Raw genomic sequence first — 16,225 nt, forward strand, 5'->3', positions numbered from 1 at the left:
ACTTCACTGACCTATCAACGGTCTAGACAGGTTTTGTCGTCATCTCACTAATTTATATGTGTGAGGATTGTGCCTGTAATATGTTTGTGCACCAAGTGTGCATCTGTTTCTTGAGGAAGCCAGAAGAGGGTGTCAGAGCTCCTGGAACTAGATTTATAGATGACTGTGAGATGCCCTGTGGGTGCTAGGAACCAAATCCCATTGACAGTTTTAATAACAAATATTAACCTGTCGTTTTATGCTTCTTAGTTTTTGTAGACAAAAATCTCAATATGTATCCTAGTTAACCTGAAACTCATTAGTATACCAGGCTGGCTTGGAACTTGGGAGATCTGCTTGCCTCTGCCTTCCCTGTGATGGAATAAAGGAGTATGCCACCATACCTGGCTCTTATGCTATTTTAAAGGAACGGAATGATTTTATTTTAAAAGGAATTTACATATAAACTCATTGAGATGAATATTTGAGAAAATGGTTTAATTTCTCTCCTGACATTTTCTGAAATGTTGCTCTAAAGATGGCATTACCTTCTGCTAAACCAGACACTCTCATTTCCCCCTGGAAAGTCATTTTCACAACAACAACAAACAAAACATTCCAAAACAAAAAATATTCAGGTCAAATACAGGACCTTTGTTGTACCCAGTGGCATAGGTCTGTAATCCCAGCTACTCAGGAGGCTAAGACAAGAAGGACCACAAGTTCATAGCCAGCTTGGATGCCGAGTGGGATCAAGGACATCCCTGGCAACTTAGCAAGAATTTCACTCAAAACAAAAAGCAAGAGTGTGCTGAAGGAATAGCTTCATAGCAAAGTGCTTGCTTAGAATATAAGCAGGGTATGATTTCCAGCTTCGAAAGACAGAACCTCGTGAGGAGGAAATACATACCACTTGCTGGTACTTGTTTACATTTTCCTGAAGTGTGAGGAGCAGAAAACTGAAGATTCTTTCCATGTTCTGTGTTAATGTTTGCTGAATATCCCTTCTTCTTTGAGTGGGGAGTGTCTGAAAGGTCACTACATCCTCTGCCAATCGCAAAAGGATGAACATCACTAATTCCCTCTGCGTTTCCTAGGCCAACAGAAATAAGCTAGTTAAACAAAAGCACTTTATTATGCACATATGCCAACAGATGACCTGCTACTGATAAACTGTGAACACTACTGCAAGCGGCCCCTTTCGTCTGTTCTACCCATAAGCACACACAGCCAGCACGCATGCGCTCCATACCCCTTGTCTGGAGAGCGTGTCCAGCTCCATTAGCATGTCAGGCCAGTGCTGTGGCCATTCTCGCTTGATCATTTCTACCACAATCCTAGACAGAACATCTTTAATGTGGTTCTCCTCCTCCAGAATACTCAATGTTCCCTGGGGGGAAAAAAGAGAGAGAAATATTCTGGAGACTGTAAGACTGATTTCTACACATAAAAACTGGGCTATAAAAACACAGAACCCTTGGCCTTGGAATATAACCCAGTTGGCTGGGGTCCTGGCTTTGATCCCAATAGGACATAAACTGAGTGTGGAGGTACACACCTGTAATCTCATACACGGGAAGTGGAGGCTGGAGGATCAGAAGACAACTTTTGAGTCATCCTCAGAGCCAGTGACACGGCTCAATAGGTACAAAGTGCTTCCTGTGTAAGCCTGGTGTCCTGGGTTCAACTCAAGTAACTCATGCTAGGAGGAGAGAGCTGACTTCTCAAAGTTGCCCTCTGACCTTCGTCAATGTCTGGGCTCTGTCTATGCTTGAGTGTGTGCACACAATGACAGATTAAGTCATTCTTTACCAGGTGTCAAGTTTGTGCCCAGCCTGAGCCACATGAAACCATGCCTCAAGAAAAGGGGTGATGTGGGTTTCAGGAGATGGCTCAGTGAGTAAAGGTTCTTGTCTCCAAGGCTGACCAGCTCAGTTCCAATCCCAGAAACCATATGGTGGAAGCAGAGAACCAATTCCCTCAAGTTATCTTCTGCTCTTCCAACACACACCACAGTACTCAGGCCACACCCAGCCCCCCCCCATAATGAATGAAATAGAAAACAATGTTACAGACCACACTAATCATCAGGACTCCTTTGAACCTAAACCTGTTCTCCATGTATGAATCACTAGTCCTGCATTCTCACTGAGCATTGTTCCCACTTAAAACATAAATGAAGGTTTCAACAGCTAATAAATGGGTCAGAGCCAGGAAAACATGGCTGCTCTTATTCACAAACTGAAGAGGCTTTCATATTGCTTGTTTGTGAAGACCATAGTGGAATACAGAAATAAGGTCTGCACTGGGAAACTGGTAGACTGGGAGGGCATCGAGGAGCACTATCACACCAGTAGTTCTAATATTAAAAGAGAAAGATAAACTATCACTGTCTCCCAAGAATTTAAACTTTAAAACTGATAATCCATCACTGCCAATCTCTGTAGGACTAATGAATTACAAGTCTTAACTAGCTAAACTAATCATAATTTTGCAAAGCATATTTTTTCCTATTAAAAAGGCCAGGTTGGTAGTGGTTGCCCGTAATTCCAGTACACAGGAACATCAGAAATTCAAGTTTATTCTCAGCTGCATAGCAAGACTGAAGCTGCCCTGGGCTTCACGAGAAGCTGTCTCAAAAGACACACCCACCAAATATGTGGGTATCCCCCTTTTCATATTCTTTGTTATAGGAAAAAAAAAAAAAAGACGGGCATGGTGGCTGATGTCTACAGTCCCAGCACACAGGAGGCTGAAGGAGGGACGACCGCTATGATGTGGAGGCCAGGATGGGCTACACAATGAAGTCAGTCCTAGCTCGAAAAAAAGGAGGGCTGGCCCGACACAGGGGAGTGCACCTTGAATCCCAGTGCTCAGGAGGCAGGGGAAAGAGAACAGTTTGAGACCACTCAGAACTACACAGTGAGACTGACTAAATTAAATAACTCAAAAGGCCATCAACTTATCGCATGCTTGAAGTCTTGTTCATGAGTGAACAAATCCACTCTGTATGATTTTCATCACACGTATCACAGTAGTTAAGGTTAAATAAAAAAGAAAAAAGACTCAAAGTGTTGCAATCATCTAATTTACATCTAAGAATCTTACTTATTTTGAGGCAGGGTCTCTCTATGTAGCCTTCACTGTCCTGGCACTCACTATGTACACCAGTCTGGCCTTGAACTCAGAGATCTGCCCACTTCTGCTTCCCACATGCTGGGATCAAAGATGTGTGACAGGACTTTCAGTTACATCTAAGAATCCTATTCATGCCAGGCAGTGGTGGCACGTACCGTTAATCCCAGCGCTTGGGATGTAGAGGCAGCCAGCCAGCCTGGTCTACAGAGTGAGCTCTAGTACAGGAAGTATAGGCAGGGCAACCAAACTAAGGATGATGGGAAGGAGAGGGGCAGAGTCAGAGGGTCACCACCCAGACTCAGAGGCAGCAGATGAATGTGCTAATAAAGGTACCGCCACGTGGCAGAGCGTAAATAAGGAATATGGGCTAACTTAAAAATGTAAGAGCTAGTTAGTAACAAGACTAAGCTTTCAGCCAAGCATTTATAATTCATATTTAGCCTCTGAGTTGGTTATTTGGGACTGGGTGGTCAGGACAGGAGAGTCAGTTTACAGGGAAGCCAGGACTTTTTACACAGATGTCTAGGAACACAAATCTCCCAATACCCCTTGGCTCACATTTGCCATCAGCTCCATGACACTGTTCTTCAGATAAACCTTCTCCAATCGAGACATGCTGTTCCATCGAAACCTGACCACCAAAACAAAATCAACAAAACCATATCAGAACTTTCTTCTTCAAAAGAATATCTGTTTCCAGCTTTACATTTTTATATTTTCTTTCATTAAGAAAGTATACTTGCTGCCAGGCGGTGGTGGCACACACCTTTAATCCCCTCACTTGAGGCAGACAGGCTGATCTCTGTGAGTTCCAGGTCAGCCTGGTCTACAGAGTGAGTTCCAGGACAACCAGGGCTACACAGAGAAACCCTATCGTAAGAAACAAACAAACAAACAAAAAATTCCTACTTTTGATTCTGTACTTACTCTTCAGAGAATGAAGAAAAAAAATCCACACTAAGCCAGACAACAGAGATTCTTAAGAAGCTTCATATATGCCTTTGTGCATTAATTAACATTTATACAGTATTATTGTCACAAATCAGCTTTTCTCCTTGATTTTGTTGATAGCCCAAAGGCAAATGTCCATCTAGCCATTCACAATATTGATGCTTTTCAAGGAGAAAAAAAACTTTTCTGTTTCTTTTTTAAAACTTGGTTTCTTGATACAAAGTTGCACTCTGTAGCTCACTGTACTGAAACTATGTAGCCTTGTGGGCCTGAATCTGGGGCAATCTTCCTGTTCAGTTTCTCAGTGCTCTAAGCAATGCAATGAGTGCCACCGTGCCTGGCTTGCTGACTGCACAGCATGTGCAACACACCTTACATGGACGACTTAACCGGATAAAAGTAAACCGCGGGAGTTCTGGCCTCTCCCAGTCACTGGAAAAGCACCTGTGTAAGTCATAAAAGGATTAAAGACTTGCTCTCTTCAGCAAACTGCAGTAGCCAAGAGCTCCTTACTTGACAACATGTTCCAGGATCTGAAGGCCAAAATGTCTGACAACGGCAATCTGTGTTATTTCAGCCAACCTCAAGCCACACGGGACACAGATAGGGCACTTCTCTTTAAACTCTTCACAAAACTGAAAGAAGAAAAGTTAGTATTTCCACGGGGAAACATGAGAAAATGGAGACTAAAAATCCGAAGAAAATTTCAACCTTAGCTGATGGTGTCCGTGTTATTGGGAACTGAACCTTTCATGTACTAGGCAAACACACTACCACTAAACTATATCCTCAGCTTTCTCTCTCTTTTTGGTATATGTATGCAATGTATTCATGTATGTGCACATGCATGTAGCTGGGCAAGCAAATGAACGCCAGAGACTAAAGATTGCCTTTCTCCAGGCTGTTTTGAGAACCTGGAACTCATGGTTTGGCTAGACTGGCCGGCCATCCAGCTCAGGGATCTGCTGGCCTCTTCTAGAGCCATGTCTGGATGACAGCCCCCAGCCATGAACAAGCACTTCATCCGCTAAGTCATCTGTTTACTTACGGGAAAGGGTCTCCCTAAATTGCCCAGGTCGCTCTTTAACTTTTGAATGGCCTGCCTTAGTCTCTTAAGTAGCAAGAGACTGTCACTAGGCCTGTCTTTTTAGCTGTATTTTTAAGCTGCAAAATCTAGATTAGCGCTACTGATATGATCCACTTTGACAGTAGTCATGTTAATACTAAAAAGAAAGTGGACCTAAAAGTGTGAAAAGAAAGTTAGAGACATACCCATTAGAGCTAACCCCTAGAGTTAGCTTTAAAAAATACGGGTGACAGGGAGAGACAGTAAACAAGCAAATTTGTGTATCATCTGAGTTTCTGTCACAGGCCTATTCAGGATCACTGTAGTATTCTATTTCTGTGCCTATGTAAAACTCTTCACAATAAAAAACAAAACAAAACAAAAACCACAGTTGTGATTCCAAACCTTGTACCACATACATCTCTATGTTGGTGCTCACTCTAATGGGGAAGACTCTCTGTTGCAGGTATTAGCGTTCCCAAATAGCAAAACTTGAGCTAGACCTTGGGGCATTGCACCTCAAGAGAACTACTTCCAGGAAATCAAAGTGCCTTTGTGAAAATGCAAAGCCAGTGGTAAAGCTCATCTCAGCGCAAAAATAGCCCAAGAATATCTCCCTCCTATTAACATGGGGAGAGTGTTACAAATCAGCCAGAGACGCCCAAGACTCAAAGGAGAGACAAGTAAGGATGTAAGAAAAGGGATAGTCGGGGATCGGAAATCCGCACAAGTCTGGAAAGGATCAGCAGGGAAGAATAAGGGGCACTGGGGGCAGAATTTGCACGTGCGCTTCCAGATCGCCAGGCAATGTGTGGCTAGCCGGGGCGTCAGGAGGAGCGCTGCCTGCGGTGATCGTGGTGTGGTCTAGAGTGAAAAAACGTGAGGAGTGGGCAGAAAGGCCACTGAGAAGTGGCTAGAGAATGCGCGGCAGTTAGCGACCCTCGAGTTCAAGGCAAAGACAGGCGCGCAAGCAAGAGAAGACCCAAGTGGGAAGAGGTGAGGAGGGCCGCACGACCAGAAGCCACTGTCCCCACGGGGAGTGGGAGGTCCAAGGGCCGCAGAGGCGGGAGACAAATGAGTTTGGAAATGCCGTAGGGGAAGCCTGGGGTAGGGGTCTCGGGGCAGGCCCTGGGCGCCAGGACTCCAGCTACCTTGAGGGCTTCCAGCCGGTAGCGCTGGGTGGAGCTGGGGTCCATCATGACCGTCACCGCTTTCACTAGCTCCTCGCACAGCGCGTTCACTTGCTCCATCTCCATGGCTAGAGCCGAGAACACCACCGCCGTCCCGGGAGCACGAGGCACACAGGGCACCCCTGGCGGGGCCACACGTTGATACCAGGCCGCGGCGGGCTGGGGGGGGTGGGGAGCGGGAGGAGGAGCGTGAGCACCAAGAGGCTGCAGCTGGGAAGAACCCAGCGCTGCGCAGGCGCTGGGCCCGGGCCTGCGCATGCGCGCGCGGAAGTGGCGGCTCCGTGAGCGCGCCGCGCCTGGCCGGGCGGAGCGGGGGACGGAAGTTCCCCGGTGCGCAGGCGCGCCAACCGTCCCTCGCTTGGCGCCTTTCTGAACTCTGGCTGTGAGGACTGCTCGCCGGGATCCTGGGGATACCGGCCCGGTTCTCCGCCGTCACGGGCAGTCCGTCTCTCTCGGAATTGGCCTGCTCCTGGGGAGGCGACGACATTGTCCAGGCGCCGTCCTTCTCCCTCCAGGGGACTCAGCCCGGAGCCCGCGGCGTCGCGCGGGACAGTTTTGACAGGTGCTGGTCGCCGCGGTAAGGACCTTGAAACGCGGTTGGGAATCGCTGTGTCGGGATACTTCCGTTGGCTTGGCTCTCGGTTTTACTTGGAGTAACTGGGGGTACACGGGGCCGACATGGAAACATGCTTCCGGGGAGCGAAGGCCCTGAAATGGTCTCTTGTAGGGTCGTTTTCTTGTAACTTACACCTTCCTTTTCCCCTGTACATATTTTCTTGTGCGTGTTCCTACACGGCCCGCTCCGAATGTGTTTTGTACAGAATGGGATAAACCGAAATGTTTTCAAACGCATCCCACCACGCCTTTGGCAGACTGAGGCAGTAGGATTGCTTCGGGTTTGGGGACAGCCTGGGCTACAGTGTGAGACCCTGCTTCGGAGAGACAGAGACAGCCAAACCCAAATTAACATAATCCTTTCGGGAGCAAAGTTTGGGCGTCTTGATTTTACACCGATACATATATTAAATACAAAAAGAACACATAAACTGAAAGGCTTAACAACTTCACTATCTGTTATCCTGCGTATGTTTTATGAGGTGTGCTTTTTTTCTATTTAGTAAATGTTTCCTGCCCTTAAATCACAGCTTCTTGTTTTACCTCTGATATTTATATCGAATATGGTACTTCCCTGTATTGATTGTGACAACACATTTGCCGTTTTCTGACAGAAAATCCTCTTCAAAACAAAGGGATACCTGACTTGCGGCTTTTTAACCTAAGATCACCTTGTTTTAGGTGAGTGATTTGTAAGGAGTTAATGCCTTGAGTGTTCAGATTTTTTTTTTTTTTTTTTTTTGGTTTTTCGAGACAGGGTTTCTCTGCGTAGTTTTGCGCCTTTCCTGGAGCTCACTTGGGAGCCCAGGCTGGCCTCGAACTCACAGAGATCCGCCTGGCTCTGCCTCCCGAGTGCTGGGATTAAAGGCGTGCGCCACCACCGCCCGGCTGAGTGTTCAGATTTTTAATGATTTATTTTCTTTACACTAGCACTCAGCTTTGTAGTTGTTGCTTGGCACTGTTTTCTCGGTGAATGTTCATTTGAAAAATTTGTTACAGTTAGGTGCTCACTCATCTGTATAACCTGTTTCTTATATTCAAATCATGAATACCCTGTGTCTCTGTGAAAGTATTATTTATGATAGGCCGGGTATGCAAAGCTGCTGCATAGTGGAAATGTCTTGAGAACCTTTAAAAATCATGATGCCATGACAATGGTGGCTGTACTTGTAATCTCAGCATTTAGCAGGAGGATCAAGGAGTTCTAGGTCATTTGTGGCGACAGAGCAAGTTTTTAGGCCAATTTGGGCTACATGAAATTCTGACTTTTAAAAATAAATAAAGGGGGAAATAAATAAAAGAACCACTCCTCAAAACAGAAAAGAAATTCTACAAATAGAAAATCACTGAACATCACAAAGTAGTTGTTGCAGGTGGGATCTATTGAAAGTTGCTTATTATTGGAAATTTGCAGAGAAACAGGGCATTTACGTAGTACTCGTTTATTCTCTTCATTTGTGTGTGTGTGTGTCTTCTTCTTGAAACAAAGTTCTTTCCATGTAGCTCAGGCTGGCCTTGAACTTAAAATCTTCTTGCCTCAGCCTGTTGAGTGCTGGAATTACAGAAGTGTGCCACCATGTTTTTAAAGAGTATTTCAAAGTAAACAGTTTGCATGATGACAGTTGTGGTGACAGCTGTTCTTTAGTCCCAGCAGAGGCAAGTGGGTCTCTGTGACTTTGAAGCCAGCCTGGTCTACATAGTGGATTACAGGCTAGCCAGAGCTACCCTGTCTCACCACCACCTCCAATTTTGTATGAGTGCTTTGATGTTTTTATGTATATATATTGTCCTTCCAAATTCACAGAAAGATTGATTCCAGGATCTTCCTGCAATCTGCAGGATACCCAGTCTACAGATGCTAGGGTCTCTTACATAAAATGTCATATGTAGTATTTGCATATGACCTATGCCATTGTACACACACACACACACACACACACACACACACACACACACACAGAGGCACTTGCTAAGGTTCAAAGTTGTGGTCTTGAGAATGCTTGGAAAGAACTTTAACATTGAGTAATACACCCCAGCCTCTCCCAGATACTTCTAATTATAATACCTAGCACAATATTATTATTATATAAATAAATATACTGTATCTTTTAGAGAATGATGAGAAGTATCTATATACAGTCATTTAACATTTTTCCTGCATGTTTTCAATCTGAGGTTGATTGATATGCAACATTTTCTTTTTCTCCTAAATTTACGATTGGGATCTATCTATCAACTAGATTACCCGTTGGTTCTCTCCCCCTAGTGTACATCATTGGTTTTTGGTCTGTGTAGTTTAAATTTTCATTTTCCCATGAATGATGATGCTGAGTCCATTATTAGGCACTGTGGTGATTTGAGTGACAGTGACCACCCCCCCCCCCAGTATGTTTGAATGCTGGGTCCTAAGTGAAACCATTTGGAAAGAATTAGAGGTGTGGCCTTGTTAGTGGAGCTGGGTCACTGGGGGTCGGCTTTAAGGTTTCAAAAAGCCCACACTAGGCCCGGTCTCTTCTCTCTGCTTGCAGACCAGGATGTAAAGCTTTCAGCTACTGCTTCAGCCCCATTTATGCCTGCTTTCCATCATGATGATCATGGACTAATGCTCTAAACTGTTACCAATCACCCAACTAAATTCTCTCTCTCTCTCTCTCTCTCTCTCTCTCTCTCTCTCTCTCTCTTAAAATTGCTCATTTTATTTTTAATTATGGGGATGGTGTCCAAAAGAGGACATCAGATCTCTGGGAGCAGGAGTTATAGGTAGTTTGGAGCCACCTGGTGTGGATGTTGGGAACCAAACTCAGGTCCTCTGTAAGAGCACTACACCTTCTTCTTTTTTTTTTGTAATGCTGAATGCCGTTTATTGAAGGAGGGAGGAGGGCTTAAATGCAGGCTTATAGCACAATGGGAGAACCCCGGAGGGCAAAAGTTCGCTACTGATGTTTTACAATCTTGCATCTAAGCTGTTAATGCCCAATATGCAGGATACACAGACAAGGAACTTCCCTTAAGCATTCAGGAGGGTGGAACCCGGGAGGGAATTAGCATTGGGAGGATATCAAGGTCAAGGTCAGCAAGCAAGGCAACAGTTACACAAAACGGGGGCCAGGGCCCTACAGGTCCCCCTGAAAGGCCCCCCCCCCCCCGTCCCAATAACTTAGTCTAAGAAACGCCATTCTGCAAGGCAAGTACCAGAAAAACAGGAGTTCATAACTGTGGTCGGCCACCTGGCCTTGGGAGAGATAACTGTGGTCAGCCACCCGGCCTTGGGAGAGAAACCGTTGAGTCAAAACGGGATATCTGTGGTTGGCCACCTGGCCTTGGGGAATAAACAGTTGGGCTAGGAAAACACCCACTGTACCCTAGGCAAGGCCAAGTCAGCCACACACACCAAATTTCCGAGAATTAAAAATATGTCCCCAAGTTCACCCTGGCCTTCTTTGAAACAACCAATGGGAACCCTGTAACTATGCTTCTCGCTTCTGTAACCGTGCCTCTGCCCCTGGGATCCTATAAAAAGTCCCCCTTACCCTAGGAAGGCGCACAAGTCCTCCGAGAGACTTCAGCGCCCCAGGTACCTGTGTATCTAAATAAACCCTCTTGCTGTTTGCATCTGATCCGTGGTTTCGGCGTGTTCCTTGGGTTTGGGATCTCTCCTGAGGGAAGATCTCCTGTGGGGGTCTTCCACCCCCTTTTTCTAAAAATTGAGTTTCTGACTTAGGTTGCGTGCACCAGAGGGACCGGCGCGGCCCCCGAACAGCCTCTACAGAGACAGCGGGAGGATGAGGCTCCGGCCCCCTCCCCAATTGCTGGTCGCCTACGAGGAAGGCGCGACGAACCAGCCAAAGAATCCAGGGCCTTTCCCCTTCGGGAGGGCCCCAATCACCAGCTCCAATACTGGCCGTTTTCGGCCTCTGATCTTTACAACTGGAAGCAGCATAATCCTCCTTTCTCTAAGGACCCTGTTGCCTTGACTAACCTGATTGAGTCCATTTTAGTGACCCACCAGCCCACGTGGGACGACTGTCAGCAGTTACTGCAGACCCTCCTGACAGTGGAGGAGAAACAGCGAGTCTTCTTGGAGGCTCGGAAGCAGGTTCCTGGAGACGATGGAAGACCCACCCAATTGCCTAATGTCATTGATGCAGCCTTTCCCCTCACCCGCCCGAACTGGAACTTCATGATCCCAGAAGGTAGGGAGCACCTACGTCTCTTTCGCCAGTTGCTCTTAGCGGGTCTCCGGGGGGCTGCTAGGCGCCCTACCAATTTGGCTCAGGTTAGAAATGTGGTCCAGGGAAAGGATGAGACGCTGGCAGCATTCTTGTAAAGACTCAAAGAGGCCTATAGGATGTATACCCCGTACGATCCGGAAGATCCAGGACTGGTGCCGAGCGTCATCTTTCATCTATCAGTCAAGTCCAGATATAAGGGCCAAGTTACAGAGACTAGAGGGACTGCACTCATTCAGATTTATTAAGAGAGGCAGAGAAAGTTTTTAATAAGAGAGAAACTCCCGAAGAGCGGGAGGAGAGGATGTGGCAGAAACAGGAAGAGAGAGATAAGAAACGTCATAGAGAAATAAGTAAAGTCCTGGCCGCTGTAGTGTCTCAGGGACAGGTCAGAGAGGGAGTTAGGGCGGGAGATCAAAGAAGGGCACCCCTTGACAAAGACCAGTGCGCCTACTGCAAAGCGAGAGGACATTGGGCTCGTGACTGCCCAAAGAAGCCTCAAGGGTCTCGGAGAACTAAGCCAAGGGCCACAGACCTCCTCAATCTGGAGGATTAGGGAGGTCAAGGCCAGGAGCCCCCCCCTGAGCCTAGGATAACTCTCAAGATCGGGAGGGCAGCCAGTGACCTTCCTAGTGGACACCGGGGCTCAACATTCAGTCCTGACCCATACCGGAGGCTCTCTCAGTGACCGCACAGCTTTGGTCCAGGGTGCCACAGGTAGCAGGAGGTATCGATGAACCACCGAGAGAAAGGTTCAGCTGGCATCTGGACAGGTAGCCCACTCTTTTTTGCATATACCTGATTGCCCTCACCCATTATTGGGCCGAGACCTGTTGACTAAGCTCAAGGCTCACATCTATTTTGATGACAAGGGGTTGACCGTTACAGGACCCAAAGGGACCCCCCTACAAGTCCTGGCCCTGAAATTGGAAGAGGAATACCGCCTGTTTGAATCCGAGCCCTCTAAGGGGCCACCACAAGGGATGCAGGACTGGTTGAGAGAATTTCCCTCAGCATGGGCAGAGACTGGCGGCTTGGGGCTGGCTCACGACCAACCCCCACTTGTTATTCAGTTAAAAGCCTCCGCCACTCCTGTTTCTATCAAACAGTATCCTATGTCCCGGGAAGCCCACGAGGGCATTAAACCACACATCTGGAGGCTCCTGGACCAGGGGGTACTCGTGCCCTGTCGATCCCCTTGGAATACCCCCCTCCTGCCTGTAAAAAAACCTGGGACAGGGGATTACAGACCGGTTCAAGACCTGAGGGAGGTTAATAAACGGGTTGAAGATATACACCCCACGGTGCCAAACCCTTACAACCTCCTCAGCACTCTTCCACCAACCCACATTTGGTATACGATACTGGACTTAAAGGATGCCTTCTTCTGTTTGAGATTGCATCCCCAGAGCCAACTGCTGTTTGCTTTTGAATGGAGAGACCCAGAGATGGGACTTTCAGGACAGTTGACCTGGACTCGGCTCCCCTAGGGGTTTAAAAACAGCCCGACCCTCTTTGATGAAGCCCTACACTCAGACCTGGCCGAGTTCCGGGTCGAACATCCGGCCTTAATCTTGCTCCAATATGTGGATGACCTCCTCCTAGCGGCCAGAACCCAGGCTGAATGTTTAAGAGGCACTCGGGCCCTTTTGGCTAAACTGGGACAGAAGGGCTATCGGGCTTCGGCCAAGAAGGCCCAGATTTGCCAAAGCAAAGTCATTTACCTGGGTTACACCCTAGAGGGAGGACAGAGATGGCTCACGAAAGCAAGGAAGGAGGCCATAATCTCCATACCCCCTCCAAGGAACCCCCGCCAGGTGCGGGAGTTCCTAGGTACTGCTGGCTACTGCCGCCTCTGGATCCCAGGTTTTGCTGAAATGGCTGCCCCTGTGTATCCTCTCACCAAGCCCGGGGCCATGTTCCACTGGGGAGAGGAGCAACAACAGGCCTTTCAACGAATTAAGAGAACCTTACTTGAGTCACCAGCTCTTGGCCTACCAGATCTGACTAAGCCCTTTGAACTGTTCGTGGACGAGAACTCAGGCTTTGCAAAAGGAGTGCTGGTACAGAGACTGGGGCCATGGAAGAGACCTGTAGCTTATCTATCCAAGAAATTAGACCCAGTAGCTGCAGGTTGGCCCCCCTGTCTGCGCATGGTAGCCGCCATTGCTGTCTTGCTCAAGGACGCAGGGAAACTGACTTTGGGACAGCCATTAACTGTGTTATCCTCCCATGCGGTGGAAGCTCTGGTCCGGCAGCCCCCAGATAGATGGCTCTCAAATTCCAGGATGACCCACTACCAGGCTCTGTTGTTAGACACAGACCAGGTGGTGTTCGGACCAGTTGTCTCCCTCAACCCCGCAACCCTGCTGCCCTTGCCAGACCCATCCGAGGAGCACAATTGCCTCCAGATTCTGGCGGAGGCCCATGGCACCCGCTCCGACCTAACAGATCAACCGCTGTCGAACCCAGATTTCATCTGGTCATGGATGGGAGCAGCTTCCTCCAAGAAGGAGAACGGAGGGCCAGAGCAGCCGTCACCACCGAATCAGAGGTAGTTTGGGCCTCACCGCTGCCACCTGGAACATCGGCCCAAAAGGCAGAGCTGATCGCGCTGACCCAGGCCCTCCAGATGGCGGAAGGTAAGAGACTCACGGTCTATACCGATAGCAGATATGCCTTCGCTACTGCCCATGTACATGGAGAAATCTACAGAAGAAGAGGCCTCTTGACCTCGGAGGGCAAGGAAATTAAGAACAAAAAGGAAATTTTAGACCTCTTAAGGGCATTGTTCCTCCCACATCAGCTCAGCATTATACATTGTCCCGGGCACCAAAAGGATGACTCTGTCGTAACGCGGGGAAATCGGCTGGCTGATCTGACAGCCCGGACAGTCGCCTTGCAACTCCCTAGGGGCGACCAGCTGCTGGTCTTGCAGGACCAACAGCCAAGCAGGGACCCCATGCCCTACAGCCCGGAGGACCAGGAACTAGCAAAGAAAATGGGGGCGGAATGGAGCCCCGAGCGACAAGCTTACATCATGGATGACAAATTAGTTATGCCAACCTCCCACACCAAATACATGCTCAAGTTCCTCCACGCGCTAACCCATTTAAGCAAAAACAAGATGAGGGCCCTTCTGGCTGATGAGGCTTCGGACACTGTATTATTGAATCAGGAACAGGTCCTCCAACAGGTGACTTCCAGCTGCCCTGCTTGTGCCCAAGTTAACCCAGGAAAAGCCCATCTGAGCAGAGGGAGCCGCCTGCGAGGCCACCGCCCCAGAGTCCATTGGGAACTTGACTTCACCGAGGTAAAACCCGGACTGTATGGATACAGATACCTTCTGGTTTTTATAGACACTTTTTCAGAATAGACAGAGGCCTTCCCTACCAAGAGGTATGGAATGCCCCAGATATTGGGGTCAGACAATGGGCCCGCCTTCGTCTCCCAGGTAAGTCAGAAGGTGGCCAGGCTACTGGGGATCGATTGGAAACTCCATTGTGCATACCGCCCCCAGAGCTCAGGACAGGTAGAACGCATGAATAGAACCATTAAGGAGACTTTAACCAAATTAACGCTTGCAACTGGCACTAGAGATTGGGTGCTCCTACTCCCACTAGCCCTTTACCGAGCCCGGAATACTCCTGGGCCTCACGGCCTAACCCCGTTTGAGATTATATATGGAGCTCCCCCACCAATTGTAAATTTCCTTCACCCTGATATCTCCTCTTTTGCTACTAGCCCTACCCTGGAGGCACACCTCCAAGCCCTCCAACTGGTACAACAGACGGTGTGGAAACCCCTGGCCGATGCCTACTGGGAGCAACTGAATTGCCCGGTGGTGCCTCACCCATTCAAGATTGGGGACTCTGTCTGGGTCCGACGCCATCAATCCAAGAACCTAGAGCCGAGGTGGAAAGGACCATACACTGTCTTGTTAACTACTCCCACTGCACTCAAGGTTGACGGGATAGCGCCTTGGGTCCACGCGTCGCATGTGAAGGCCGCCAAAGAACCCGACGAAGCTGAGAGCACCGAGACATCTACATGGAAGGTTCAACGCTCTCCAAACCCACTAAAGATAAGACTCACCCGTGGATCCCCCTAATCCCCCTAGTAGCCCTCCTAACATTAGGAGGGGCATCACCAGAGAGCCCCCAACTTGTTAAGAAAATTACCTGGCAGGTCATTTCCCAGACTGGGGACGTAGTCTGGTCCACGACTGCTAACCATGCCCTAGGGACATGGTGGCCCACTTTAACCCCTGATTTCTGCCATCTAGCAACCGGAGCGGATGATTCCTGGGGGGTGAGAGATGTGGCGATAAGTGACCTAAATAAGACTACCCATCCTGGGACAGTCCAGCACCCAGGGTGCAGGACCCCTCTGGCAAGATGCCGTTGGGCCCAACATGATTTCTATGTCTGCCCTGGGGACGGTAGGGACCGAAAGTTGGCCAGAAAATGTGGGGGAGCCAGAGACTTCTTCTGTGCTAGTTGGGGGTGCGAGACCACTGGATCCGCTTGGTGGAACCCCAAGTCCAGCTGGGATCTGATCAAACTGGAACGAGGGTTCCCTAAGGCGCCAGGGGGATGGTTTTATTGTGCTCCCGAGGCCGGATTGACACCCACAACGGGCCAGAATCACTACCAAGCCGGGTTGTCCTTGCCCCTGAAAATTACCTTTACTGAAACAGGAAAAAGCTTCCCTGAATGGACAAGGGGGAGGGTCTGGGGACTAAGATTATATGAAAAAGACTATAACAGGGGATTAACATTCACGATCCGGCTTCAGGTCTCGGAAATCCAGACAGCAGCAGTAGGTCCCAACCAAGTCCTTAAAGAACATAAGTCCCCAGGCATGGGTGCGGCAAGAGTCCCTACCCACATCCCAGGATTAACTACACCTCCTACAATATTAGGAACAGGGGATAGACTACTTGACTTGATAGAGGGGGCCTACTTAGCCCTCAATACCACCGCACCAGAGAAGACCCAGGGCTGTTGGCTCTGCCTGATTTCCAGCCCTCCATATTATGAGGGAATTGCGGTAAC

General features: G+C 48.4%; 2 protein-coding genes across 5 annotated transcripts in view; one reads left to right on the forward strand and one right to left on the reverse strand.

The window, feature by feature from the left end:
• Xpo5 (exportin 5) overlaps positions 1-6,540 on the reverse strand; it is a 45,504-nt gene extending 38,964 nt beyond the window's left edge. The window contains exons 1-5 of the mRNA XM_028887122.2: positions 6,286-6,540; positions 4,582-4,703; positions 3,676-3,748; positions 1,232-1,369; positions 890-1,072 (exon numbers count right to left, since the gene is read on the reverse strand). Of these exons, the coding sequence (XP_028742955.1) occupies positions 890-1,072; positions 1,232-1,369; positions 3,676-3,748; positions 4,582-4,703; positions 6,286-6,390 (621 nt within the window). The 5' untranslated portion in view covers positions 6,391-6,540. The remainder of the gene's footprint in view (positions 1-889; positions 1,073-1,231; positions 1,370-3,675; positions 3,749-4,581; positions 4,704-6,285) is intronic.
• Positions 6,541-6,760: 220 nt separating this feature from the next.
• Polh (DNA polymerase eta) overlaps positions 6,761-16,225 on the forward strand; it is a 44,300-nt gene continuing 34,835 nt past the window's right edge. For 2 of the 4 annotated variants that reach the window (XR_005090190.1, XM_037200255.1), the window contains exons 1-2: positions 6,761-6,901; positions 7,554-7,620. The gene's annotated coding sequence lies outside the window, so the exon portion shown is untranslated. Of the gene's footprint in view, positions 6,902-7,553; positions 7,621-10,937; positions 11,133-16,225 lie in introns of all 4 variants that reach the window. The other 2 variants (XM_037200256.1, XM_028887123.2) reach the window with 2 other exon arrangements.

This window comes from Peromyscus leucopus, chromosome 16_21 (assembly GCF_004664715.2).
Source record: "Peromyscus leucopus breed LL Stock chromosome 16_21, UCI_PerLeu_2.1, whole genome shotgun sequence".
In the NCBI taxonomy this organism is placed as follows: domain Eukaryota; kingdom Metazoa; phylum Chordata; class Mammalia; order Rodentia; family Cricetidae; genus Peromyscus; species Peromyscus leucopus.